This window comes from Rhyacophila brunnea, unplaced genomic scaffold (assembly GCF_057557595.1).
Source record: "Rhyacophila brunnea isolate RB1 unplaced genomic scaffold, BYU_Rbru_1.0 scaffold_21, whole genome shotgun sequence".
NCBI classification, from domain to species: domain Eukaryota; kingdom Metazoa; phylum Arthropoda; class Insecta; order Trichoptera; family Rhyacophilidae; genus Rhyacophila; species Rhyacophila brunnea.
Genome location: NW_028232871.1, coordinates 37426681 through 37440655, shown reverse-complemented (window position 1 = coordinate 37440655; position 13975 = coordinate 37426681). Strand labels below are relative to the sequence as shown.

Below are 13975 nucleotides of genomic sequence, written 5' to 3'. Positions count from 1 at the left end.
GTAAAAAGGTTAGCTAACCCTGAACTATGTGATATCTCTCGACTATTTGACTAATCAAACACACTGGGTATGATTTTTTCCAATACTGTAGCAAACTTTTTCTTTTTGCCTCAGTGACACAAATCAGGTGTCACTCCGCTGCTTGTGACACGGGGTTTTCGTATTGGCACCTCAAAATGTTTACAACCATTTCGTGCTATAATACCGCCGACGCAGTAGCGAAGGGTCGAGGTAGGCTGTTGAGATCCGCCATAAATAGTGCACATTAAGCTTTGTCAGTCATAAGTTTCGTTTTTATTGAACTAAGATTACAATTTACAGATGGTGTTGGTTAAAAAATTAATTAAGCCCTGCTTAAACCAAACCATAATAATTTTGTATATTTTTGGCGATTCGACAAAATATTGCACACTTTTTGTTCATACTTATTTGTTTTCGTTGAATTAACAGTTTTAGTTTTTTTTTAAATTCATTAAGCCCTGCCTCAACCAAACTATAATAGATAAAAAATGATAATAGATAAAAAATATAATAGAAAAAATATATAAAATATAATAGATAACTATAATAGATAAAAAAATAAAAAAAACAATATACTTATCCAAAGTTATGTATGATTTAATTGCATAATTTTAGATATTTTATGGATAGACGAGTATTTTTTGACTATTATTTATTATGGCTTGGTTTTTGCAGAGTTTAATTGATTTTTAAAAACTAACCAACACCATCTGTAAATTGTAGTCTTAGTTCAATAAAAACAAATACGTATGATTGACAAAGTTAAGTGTGCAATATTTATGGCGGATCTTAACAGCCTACCTCCACCTTTCGCCACTGCTGCCGAGAGTGCCGAGCTCTTGTAGTAAAAAATACCTGTCCAGTATAACTGATGATTGATATTTTTTTTACATTACGTTATCTATTTTTTTTTAAGTCGTCTGTCGTAATATTGAAATAGCCACTCGTATTTGTTTGATCCATTAACAATTTCATTAAATAAGCTAGCATTGGCACACTAATATATTAGCCGCCTATTAGCGCAACTGATTTCAAAATATCTTCAAGGGATATTGCTAGAGCCGTTCAGAAGCGACTTTTTGGCACATCCAATGATACAATAATACTATAATGTGTAATATTTTTAATATAACTGTGGGTTCGAGGACTGATCCAGCTAAATACAATTAAGCGGTTAATATTATCTCTTATATACGAGGGTGGGTCAATAAGTCCTTAGAAAAGCCGACAAGTGGCGCGACTAGTACTGTAAGCGGTTTGTTTTCATGCAGCGGCACTACCGATTCAGTATGCTGCGAAGTTTCAATCAGATTGGTCGGGTTGTTGTGTGTTTTTCGTACATTTAAAAAAAAAATTTGCTTGTGGAAAATGGAAAAATGGAAAATGGAGAAAATTGAGCTTAGAGCTGTTATTAAACATTTTAATATAAAAGGGTTAACAGCAAAGGAAATAAAAAATGAGTTGGATTTAGTTCACGGCATATCTGCTCCTTCACTTGCAACTATTTATAACTGGTTAAATGAATTTAAACGTGGTCGTACATCAACAAAGGATGAACCACGCTCAGGACGTCCTGTAGAGGTGACTACACCAGAAATGATCAATAAAATCCACGATATGGTGTTAAGTGACCGAAGATTAAAGTTGAGTGAGATAATTGAGGTTACAGGGATCTCAAAAGGTAGCGTCATTTCTATTTTACATGACAAATTGGGCATGAAAAATATTTCTGCAAGATGGGTGCCGCGTTTGCTCACAGTCGACAATAAACGCAATAGGGTGGTGGCCTCTAAAGCCCTGTTGTCGCTCATGCAACACAATCCGGATGATTTTTTTCGTCGCTTTGTGACTGTAGATGAAACATGGATACACCACTATACTCTTGAGACGAAAGAACAGTCAAAGCAGTGGATTGCGAAGGCAAACCATGTCCAAAGAAGGCGAAAACCGTAAAATCAGCTGGTAAGGTTATGGCTACTGTATTTTGGGATGCACGTGAAATTATTTTCGTTGACTATTTGGAAAAAGGAAAAACAATAAATGGGGATTATTATGCATCTTTATTGGACCAGCTAAAAAACAAAATTGAAGAAAAACGGCCTCATTTAAACAGGAAAAAAATCCTCTTTCATCAGGACAATGCCCGTGTTCACACATGTTTACGATCAATGGCTAAAATTGAAGAATTAAAGTTCGAATTGGTCGACCACCCACCGTATTCTCCAGATTTAGCCCCCAGTGACTTTTTCCTTTTCCCAAACTTAAAAAAATGGCTAAGTGGACAACGTTTTTTTTCAAATGAAGAAGTCATCGATCGGACAAATGCTTATTTTGAGGACCTTCCGAAAACTTATTTTTCTGACGGTTTAAAAAAAATTGAGAAACGTCTAACCAAGTGTATTGAGCTCCAAGGAAATTATGTTGAGAAATAAAAAAAAAATACAAAAATAAAACCTGTTTTAATGCTTTTTTCTAAGGAATTATTGACCCACCCTCGTATCTCTTTGACAGGATATTGTCAATTGATACAAAATTCACAGAAATTTATAGATTTAAAAACTATTCCTGCAATTTATAGTTTAAATGGTCTACGTTGTTAATTATTCCATGAATGATTAACTCTTTATGTTTTACTATGAATACAAAATTCGACATAATCGGAATATCTGAAGTGAGACGTCAAGGAACAAAGATAGAGGAATATGACAATCATATTCTATGTCACATAGGACTTACGCCTGGAAAGTATGGCGTCGGATTCTTAATACATAAAAACATAATAACAACATAGAAAACTTCATATGTATAACAAATAGAGAAGCACTATTGAATTTTAAAATACAAGGAGCGGAATTATCTCTCATACAAGTATACGCACCCACAGAAATAGCGAAAGAAGGAGAAATTGATACTTTTTATACAAATTTAAATAAAGCTATTAACCAAGCACATAAAACTTTTATAATAATGGGCGACCTAAATGCAAAAATAGGTCAACCCAGACAAGACTTCACCCGAAGAGGGGTTCTTACAAACCAAACAAACTAATTATATACCGTTGTTCAATTTATAAACATTATCTAATAGTATTTTATACAAAAATAAAAAATCTAGTATGTATTATAAAAAAATATAAAAAATAATAATAATTAATATTAATTATAATAAATTAATAAACTAGAAAATAAGTAGATAATACAACCATAGATAGATATATATATATATACATAATATATATATTCATAGGTTATATATTATATATTCATTACATATAGTCATTTAACTGTCATTTACTTTTATTTGTAAGAATTATAAAAGCTTTTTATTTATTTATTATATAGATTAACAGACATGGTCTACGTTGTTAATTATTTCATGTATGATTAACTCTTTATGTTTTACTATGAATACAAAAATTATTAAAAGATGAAAGTTGTGAAAACATTCAACAATAACCAAGTGAAGAACCTGTTTAAATTTTATATGAAAACATTATTAATATCACACGTTACGATTGTAACCCAAAGTAACACCGAATTGCAATTAATTCACCGATGGGCGTTGAAAAATTACGCCAAATGGCAGATTAATAAATTGCAGGTCAGCAAACTTTGGTTTACGATGGAATATTTCACCTGGCACGGACTTGAGGTCTGTTTGGAAGAGGGTCGGTCGTCAACTGATACGCGGGAGGTCAAAAGTTCGTGATTGATTTAGTCATTTATTAGTTTGCAATGGCATTTGAGTATGATATGAGAACTAAATTCGGAATTTTTCAACATTCAAATTGTAAATTATATTGATACATTCACACCAATGGCGAGGGGTGGAGGTAGGCTGTTAAGATCTGACATAAATAGTGCACACTAAACTTGTGTTTTCGTTGAATTGAGACTACAATTTACAGATGGTATTGGTTGGTTTTTAAAATTCAATCAAACTCTGCGAAAACCAAGCTATAATATAATAGATAATAGTCAAAAAATATTCGTCTATCTATAAAATATCTAAAATTATACCATTAAATCATACATAAACTAACTAACATTATTAATTGTAGATTGTATTCTTGATTCAATAAAAACAAATACGTATGACTGACATAGTTTTATGTGCACTATTTATGTCGGATCTGAACAGCCTACCTCCACCGTTCGCCACTGATTTACACATATAATATAAGAAATATTTTCGAGCTCTAATAATAAATCTAAAAACGATCTTCTGATAATCAAAAGAAATAAAGTTTACACAGAATTTAGGCAATTAATATATACTAAACATTTAAAATTAATAAGATGGACTTGTCATTCCTAACGATTCCACTCTGATTATCTATTCACTCTGATTTTTGATTGAAGAAGATTGAATGATCGGAGAAGTGAAACTCGGGAAGAAGAAGAACAAGTGAAATTCGGGAAACCCAAATTGGGCTGATTTAGTTGCGTACCCTGGGATTAGAGGACATACCAGATAGAGTACAACATCAAAATGACCCTAAAGACCACCCCATGGTGTTGTGTTATAAATGATACGAATAGTTTAAATAATAAAACAAAAAAAATGATATATATACAGTCGAACTTGATTATTACCATAACGGAAATAGCGAGATGATCTCGGATGCAATGAGGAAACATTCGTTGACATTTTAGTTTATGATTTTTTCCAAACATTTATTCCCTTCCATAAACGAGCTACTTCTCGGGTATACCAAGAAAAACTGTTAATGTGTCGATCGAACATTTTCGACCCTAAGCAATAAAATCCGACCGGCCAGTTAACTAGACCGATGCCGCCGGGATCGGATTACGTTTATGACAATAGTTAAGTGTCTTAAGTACTTAATTGGCGTTTTCGCCGACAACATTGAAAAAGTATCCACGCATATGGTTTGAAATTGCATGTAAAAAAATCCAAGCTTTGTGAAGTCAGGTACCTACCAGCGCCGGCGGCTCAGCACTTCTTAACAATAAATTACTTTTGGTATAGTTTATGAATGCCATGCTTATTTCGGGGATTTTTATGATGTTTTTCAGATTTTTATGTTCTATGCTTAAATAGAACATGGCGCGAAAAATGTTATATAACAGGGATGGCTAACCTATGGCACGCGAGATGATTTTGCATGGCACGCGAATGTTTCATTTTGAAGAGAAAAGAAATTACTATTTCATTTGTATTTAAAAAATGTTTTTTTTTATAAAAAAGTTTTACAAATAAATAGAAAACCTATTTACTTATAAATATTACAAAATATTGACAACAGCCATGCGTATTTTCTTCGATTTTTCATACTATGTTTAGGTACCAATCGATGCGTACACAGAAAGGATGAAATGCATGCACAAATATAATGAAAAATCGCATTGTATAAAAGTTGCAGGCAAATCATTTTCAAGAATAATCAGTACGTTTAATGTAAATATACGATTGCATTCGTCGGTCCTTAGGATCGGGGAATTAAAAATAAAAATATTCATTTAACAAACCCTATGAAATTAATTATCGGCAGTCATCCAAATATAAATAACTGCTTGTTATTTTACCTCAAACATAATCTCTAAAAATGAAAAACCGCTCAGTGATGAAGAATATAATATGAAAGAAAGGATTAAATGCTTCCACGATCTCTTTGAGTAATTTGAAAACAAGGAAAAAATATTCAAAAAATAAAAGACATGCCTTTGGCTAGAAATACGGCGAAAGATAGAATATTAATAACTCAATTGTAATTTTGAAACCGTTTTAATAGAATTCTTTAAAACTATTTTTTTAGAAAAAAATCGTCATAAAAAACTGCTTGGCACGTCAGGCAGTCGAAAAATATTATTTGGAAAATTTTGGCACGCGTACGTAAAAAGGTTCGCCATCCCTGTTATATAACGATGTAACGAGTAATGCTTTTACGAGCAAATTCAGTCGGTCCCATCTTCCTCGTAATAACCAAGTTCGACTGTAATCGAATTTTATTTTAGTTTTTTTTTTATTGTATTCTTTTGAAACCCTCGGCACGTCCACGTCACTGCAACGTTATTATTTAATTTAATTTCCTTTTCTCTTCCTCTTTTTCAAAAGTCTATCGATCGCCGTGTAAATAATTAATTACAGTCGGTAATCAGCTTTTCTCTCACCTGTGTTACCTGAGCGAAGCGACGCGGCGTTCGGCTCGACTGAGCACCGATCGCGTTGGACACAGCCGTCGATAGAAAGTTTTACCTGATTACTCGATTCAAAGAGATATTTATTACAGGATCTTCGGGAAATCCAAACGGTTTCACTTGAGAGAGTGTAATTTAAACTAACAGGATATGACCGGGAAGTCTGTCAATTAACTTTAAAACAAATACATAATAATATAATAAACAGTATCGGCGAATGACGTAATCGATTCGTCACATTTTTTTTAAATGTTGAAGGCTCCACTGTTATCGTAAACCAAAATCAACTATTTTTAATATTGTCGCTATCATCATCATCATCAGCCTGAATCTATCCACTGCTGGATGAAGGCCTCTTCAAGCTGCTTCCACTTCTCTCGGTCCTGTGCGTTGCGTTGCCACGTACTTCCGCAGAACTTTATCATTTCATCGATCCACCGGTCTCTCGGTCTACCTTGCGGACGTTTTGTACCTCTTGGATACCACTGGATAACTCAACGATTGTCTCTTCTTCGAGCTATGTGTCCAGCCCATCTCCATTTGAGGCTTTTAATGAACTCTATCACATCGCAAACCATTGTCTGCTTCCTTATCCACTCATTCCTCTTTTTGCCCTTTCGCGTTATGACCAGCATGCACCTCTCCATACCACGCTGTGCTACTCTAAGTTTCTGGATCTCTCTTTTAATTAGGGTCCACGTTTCACATGTATATTATATGCTTACGGGAAGCACACACTGTTTGCACACTTTGCGCTTTAGGTACACTGGAAGGTCACTTTTGAAGACGTCATTATTCAGGCGGCCAAAAGCACTCCAGCCTAGCTTTACTCTGCGAACAATTTCATCAAATATGTATATATAGACTCTTGTTGTCCCAGATAGATGTAGCTTTTCACCTGTTCGGGCAGAGTGCCATTGATGAGGATCCTTTTTGTCCCGCATTGTCGATATAGATTTCACAAAACAATAATGCTCAACTATCATTCAACAATTTTAAAATCAGCGACGTCACAAAAATACTCCATGCAGAACATGCATTGCTTAGAGAAAATTAAGACAGAAATTGTGTATATTATGTACTTACATACTTACCTAACTATAATTTTGATGGTGAATTTTTTGGCCATGAAATGATTTCGCCTGCGACGCTAATATCTTCTCTTATATAAATTAAGATTACAGGTCCCTTTATTATTGTTATTCACACACCTACTGACGTTATATTGGTGTTTTAATATAAACTCATGAATGCTACATCTATACAGATGTATGTATGTGATTTGTAAATAAGCAGTATTTTTAATTATTTATGCGATTCAGATTAAACCAAATAATAAATCATTTGAATGCATGGATTTAATTGGAAGTTTAAAATTTGATTGTTATTGTTTTATAATATGGAGCCTCAAAATAAGTCACTAAACGCGCCACCGATAAACATGGGATATATAACATTATTCTACCCATAATTTGTGTTGCCTTCAATATAAATTTACTTTTCAATAAATTGTCAATATATAATTTATTATATAGTTATTTATTGAAGATATGAACTATAATTACATACAATATTCTGAGATATTCTCTGTTCAAAAATGTGGAATTCGTATACTTACTACATATTATTTTAATTAATAAAATATCAACTAAAATTGACAGTTTAAATTTAAAAAAGAATCAGGTTTCAAAGAGATAAATATTGTGACTCGTAAAATTAGAACTATTACAAAAAGTATTGTACCTATTTAATTAAACACTTCATGTTAAAATATTTCGATAACTACTACCTACTCATATTAATTATATATAAGCAATCACTACTTATCTACATCCAAAAAATAAGATGAATATATTTTCGTATTTTAATAATATTTGTGGAATATTTTGTATTGTAAAGGCAACAAAAATTCAAACATTTTGTAAAGAAGTAATACGGTTAACTATAAGACCAAATTATTTTGGATTGTTAATACGTGTCTTACCTATTTTATTTTATCTTTAACATTTCTTTTATTATTTTTTTTCAGATGGCTGCTAAACTCACAATTTTGTTGTTTGGCCTGATATTTTGTATGGTATCCACCCTGGCATCATCTCAAAGAAATGCATCAAATATCACTTTGATCAGGGGGACCGTGAGATATCCAAACATGGCTCCGAAAACTACCAGAACGGAACTCAAAGTATCGAGAAGTCTTAACCCGGAAGATATGCAAACACTAAACGTTATGACTAAATCTGGACAAGTCGCCCAGTTGATTGTCAAGAAACGTGATGGAAGATCTTCAATAAATAGTCCGAGGACAACCACACCTGAGGCTGTTGTCATTTTATCGACTACCACGACCACTACAGAGTTTCCATTAAATACGACACAGAAAGAAGAAACGACACCCAAAGCTTTTGTAGGATCTCAGCGATTATACGAAAGTGACTTTGAACCGATGGGAACAGGATTTTACGAGAGTAGGAGAATGAACTCTGATACAGAAGCTGACGAAGAGATTAATGACAAAATTACGAATTACAATAAGTATTATTTGAATAAACAAAAAGAAGCTGACGAATCTCCAACTGTTAAGACAGAATACGGAAATTGGTCACCAGTCGCTGTGATTCCCGAAGGTACGTTTGACACAGAAACGTCCACAAAATTTTCGCAGCCAGAAAGCTTAACTTTCAACAGCAATACGAAAAACTCAAATCCACCAGTTTATATAACGTCAGCTAGTTATACTGAAGGAAGGTCTCGATCGAGAAGCGTATATCCAGATTTGTCAACTATTGTTACGAAAAACGATAGAAATCCGGTTCATATTGAAGTTGTAAGCACTAAAGTTAACGAAGATAATAGCTTTAAGTCACTCCCAAATCCAGTATTTGTGCGATCTGATGAAATGTACATCAAAGGTAAACCCGAAGGACTCGATTTCAAAAGAGGGAAGTCAATTTTGAAAATTGGTGATGATGGCATTCCTGAAATCCACGGCGTTCGCATGCCCGACGACGAATCAGATACAAAGATATGGAGAAATGCCAGAGTTATAAACGGAGAACTTCTTCCGTATCCCGTCGGTTATAAGCCTAAAGCTGCTTTCCTCGAAGGAGAAACAGACGAAGTCGCATCTAGTGATGAAAATAGTCGCAGTATTGGACCATTCATGAAAGAGGACAATTTCCAAGATCAAATTGAGCAAGGTATCGGTCCATTTACGACTTATGATAATATTAGAAGTGAAGCTTTAATCATGAATGATAACATCGGTCCATTTATGACAAGTGACAATCCATCGTACAATTTAAAGAAAAAAATCACAGGAGAATATCTGAGGAAAGGATATGGACCATTTACTAAAACCGATAATTCAAGAGTTGCCAATTCAAAGCTTATTGAGTATATAAAGCAGATTAATGACCATGAATTGAAAAGAGATTACTTCGGAGGAAGGAGTTCAAGGTCTGAGAGAGAAGATAATATTAGATTCCCTGACGGTCAATTACAAAGAAGAATGCTCCAACATGCAGGTAACCCAATTTATCCACCGTCCCAATTATACACTCCGAAGACCGCAGACAAAGGTGCGCCAGTAGTTTTCACTGACGGAGTAAGAAACCCTGTTTTACAATACGCTCACCCAGAATTAGGTGTCCAGCCAGCAAGAATAGGTAATAATGGAGAGTTTGACGCAAACAAAGCGGAAATCACTAAGAAAACTAATAAAATTGTCTATTACTCACAAGACCCCCACAGTGATCGGTCTCCGTATGCTGTAGAACCAGCCATGTCAACCACAGAAAATTACGATGAAAATGAAGACCACCTTGTCAAAGAAACTTTCAGGCAGAACAAATATTATGACAACAGTGATTACAATATGAACAGATTCAATTATTATAGGCCAGACTACGTTAACAGTCCTTACAATAATAATTATGGCTTTGTCAAAAGGGCACCTGATCAGCCATTGTGGAGAAGAATAACGGATTCAATGAAAGACACTTTCCAAAGTGGTATAGATACGGTACATCAATTTACTAAGCCAGTCTTCGATATGACGAAACCGATTTTTGAACCAATTGCCAAGGTAACAAAGCCAGTTTTAGAGCCTTTAATGGAAGCTACGCAGAAAATTTCACATAATCTAGGATTCTCTCAAAAACCTTACTACGGGCACGGTTATGCCGCTCAAGATAAAATTGGGACAGTAGCAGGTGCGGGGTCAGTTCTTCTACCGGCTTTAGGATTAATGGCCGGCGGAGCCGCATTGGGTTTGGGAGCAGTCGCTGTCGGTAGATTTTTAGATGTTGATATGATGAGAAGTGCAGGATTGAGTGAAGATGCAATCGGCAAATTACAGATGGAACACAAGAGGTCGCTCAACAATGCACATTACAATTATATTAGAGCGATGCAATACCACGATGCTGACAAAGAAGCCATGAGTCAACAGAGAGTCTATACTGATAATGTCAAAATGCCGAGTGAAAATGTTTTTGTGATAATGGAAGCACCAAAATCATCACCGTACTCTACGATTAATCAACAAAGAAGAATGAAGAGAAGTCTTGAAGATGATGCAACGCTTAAATATATAGAAGACAAAATTTTGTTAAACGAAAATCTACGAAGAGTTAAAAGAAAAGACAATTATCTGAATGATCAAATTGGAGATTACGATGTACAAAACGATCAATTCAATGACCAAAATGATAAATTCGATCAGTTTTCAGATGTCGTAGATGTATACAACGCGCCGGAAGAGATGTCAAACCAGGACATACTATCTGACGTCCACAAATTAATCGATTATACGGATACATTCGATGAAGCCAGACCTAATGTGCACGCCATTGAAAGAAGATCGATTAATAATGAAGACGACGACGAGATACAAGAAGAAGATAAAGTAATGGAAAAGATGGTTCAGAGTATAGAAGCTGACAGTGTAGGACAAGGGTTGGGAAGTGAGGTGTTGGCGCATATTCACAGTACGGATTGGACCAATACTCCTTGCGCAAAGAAGACCTTCTGCGAAGTCATGGCGGCCCAGCCTGCCGACGAGCTGTTCCAGATGGAGAAAAAAATGGATTCATTTTTAAGAATGTAAGTAGCTTCAATATTTTTTTTTCTTATTTGATGATATTACGATAGTGTCGATAATGCTATTTATTGAAGATCGTTTGAGATTAATTTTTATTGTTTAATAGGAATATGTTTTAGTAGTTTGAAAACACGTTCTGAAGATGGGTTCATAGCCAGAAATATCTGTCAACGTGAATAACTCAATTATCGTTGAGATTAACAAAAAAAAAATGTTTTAAAATCATTACACTACTACAATATCTACCACGTAACCGCCAATTCAATACTTTATAACATTTTATACATCTTTCTGTGCTCGTTTTACTTATGGTTCTTGACAGTAAGTAAAAACAACTGAAATAATATTACAAGTTAATTTTGTCGTAATTAGGTAGGACGCAGGTGGCTCAAATGGTAAAGCACATTGGCCGGAATCCAACGGTGGCGGCTTCGTGCCTCACCTACTGTCGTATGTTATATCTTTAATTAGAGTAGGACGGATACATTTTTCAATATTTTTCCATTCGCGTCTGGAAAAAGAAACACAATCACATATAATAAATTACAATAATTCTTATATAATCATTTGTAATTTATTTATCCCAGATAGGTGCTTTTTTCTGTTAATGATGCAACACTCACGTATTCAAACAACATTAAGTGGTGAGTAGGTACTGTGAACTTGTTTTTTTCTTCATCAAGCGCATGTGCATCGTGAGAAGTAGGCGACGATTAGGGAATAATGATGCTTGTGTTCACATACAAAAGTATAACATTATTATCTCACCTAATTTTCTCTACTTTGTAACCACAATTGAAAATAATGATTACGTGTTAATGAGGTAGATAGGTGCTCAATCGTGTAATACAAATAATGTAGAACTTCATGAAGAGACCATTATTAAATTTGACCGTGTTGATTTAAAAATAATCATCTCTGACTCTCGAATAGAATGGTTTGTTCACAATACCTAGCATTTCATTCATTATGTATTTATTCAGCAAAGGCGTTTGTGCGAAGAAGGGTTTCAATTTAATTACTTGATCTTTATACAGTGCGCTGTGTGAGGAGAAATACAGAATTAAATATTTTAACATGATCATGAATGAGTGCGTACTACCCGGACGGCAGGATTCAGGGGTTGAAAAATACCCGATAAAACCAATTTTAATAAAAAAAATAATTACAATAATACAGAATCTTGTGTTGAAATATATGAAGTACCATAATGAGACTCGATTGTGTTTGAATAGTGACCATTCGTGCAAGATGGCCTGCCCATTGGCATAATTATTAACACGGCAGCAACTAGCTAAACTTGACGAGCCGTTTTATATGAGTAAAATCGATCGACATCAATCGAGCTGGCGATGAAACGTTCATCCTAATGGAAAGTAAATCTACAAAAAAATCATTCAACAATTTCACATGTGGCTACAGTAATTGTTACGGCAGACGTCCGATGAAAATAGATTATATTAATCACTGGTTCTTTCTTTAAGAGCATGCACATCATTGTACTCCTGCGGTACATAATTTTCGAAGAAAGTGTTTGAATACATTGTAGATTGACGGTATGACGCATTTCCAGTGTTTTCCAAATACAAAAGTTCGACTTGATGACCAGCGAAAACTCAATAAATACAGTATCGAGCTAAGTTGAATCAGATTAATTAAAAGTTCACAATATACCTACCATAGGGTAATTAGCATTTATCGTAAATACGTCATCGTCATATATTATAATTATTAGACTTACTATTTTGTAAGGTGAGGTGGCGACCAATGTATCCTGTAAGGGACACAATGTAACTATCACATGCACAATTCTTTGAAGGTGAAGGTCAAGTGCGACTAACGCGAGCACGCAAGTGAAATTTTACGTCGAGCGGGATCAATATATATTTATATATAAATTTAACCGCGATTTTGAGATTCCGTTGTCTGAGTGTCTGTTTGTGGGGGGGGGGGTGTAAATTTACCGCACCGGGTGACACTAACCCTAGTTGCGCCACTGCTCAGATGCATTAATGATCCGCACACACGATAGAAAAATTAGAGGGAACGTTGGCTGGCGACATTTTTTTCCAATTTATCAAAGTACTTAGTTTACATTGACAGCTGTTTCACATTACAAACTCCTCTTAAAACAGTGGATGTAACGCAAACAAAACCTAATTAACAGGCGTCTAAAAAATCTTAAAATTTAAAACAAATATAGTATTTGTTATCTATTAAATTATCGTTACACATTTTCAATATGAGAAACTGTCTCGAAACTCTGTGATTCATAACGTTTTACTGAAGATTCTACTGATCTCAAACTTAAACATAAGTACAAATTTAATATCCTCCGAAAAAGATAATAGTAAAAAAGGTCACACAACGATAGCATATCTATGAAACCTCCAACCAAGTATTTATTTAAGCAAGCCATGGAAAGTCTATATCTACTAACTAGTAGATACGTACACTGCATTATGAAACAGGTTTAATAAGTTACCATTAACATTGTAAACGCTTTGGTTAATCTTGATTGAGAATCCACCGAACCTGTTTACATATAAATAAATTAAAGATCACAAACATTTACTAAGTGAATCCGCATCGCCATAATATTGTATTTTATTATTTTCTGAAGAGAAAGGTAAAGAGTAGAAAATTTTCGTCGCAATGCATTTATTGAACTATGACCTTGTGCGGAAAA

At 34.3% G+C, this 13975-nt stretch overlaps 1 protein-coding gene across 1 annotated transcript in view; it reads left to right on the top strand.

Moving 5' to 3' along the window:
* LOC147070994 (uncharacterized) overlaps positions 1–13975 on the top strand; it is a 101585-nt gene that overhangs the window by 37813 nt on the left and 49797 nt on the right. Inside the window, exon 2 of the mRNA XM_085949037.1 lies at positions 8212–11288. Coding sequence (XP_085805163.1) covers positions 8212–11288 — 3077 coding nt within the window. The remainder of the gene's footprint in view (positions 1–8211; positions 11289–13975) is intronic.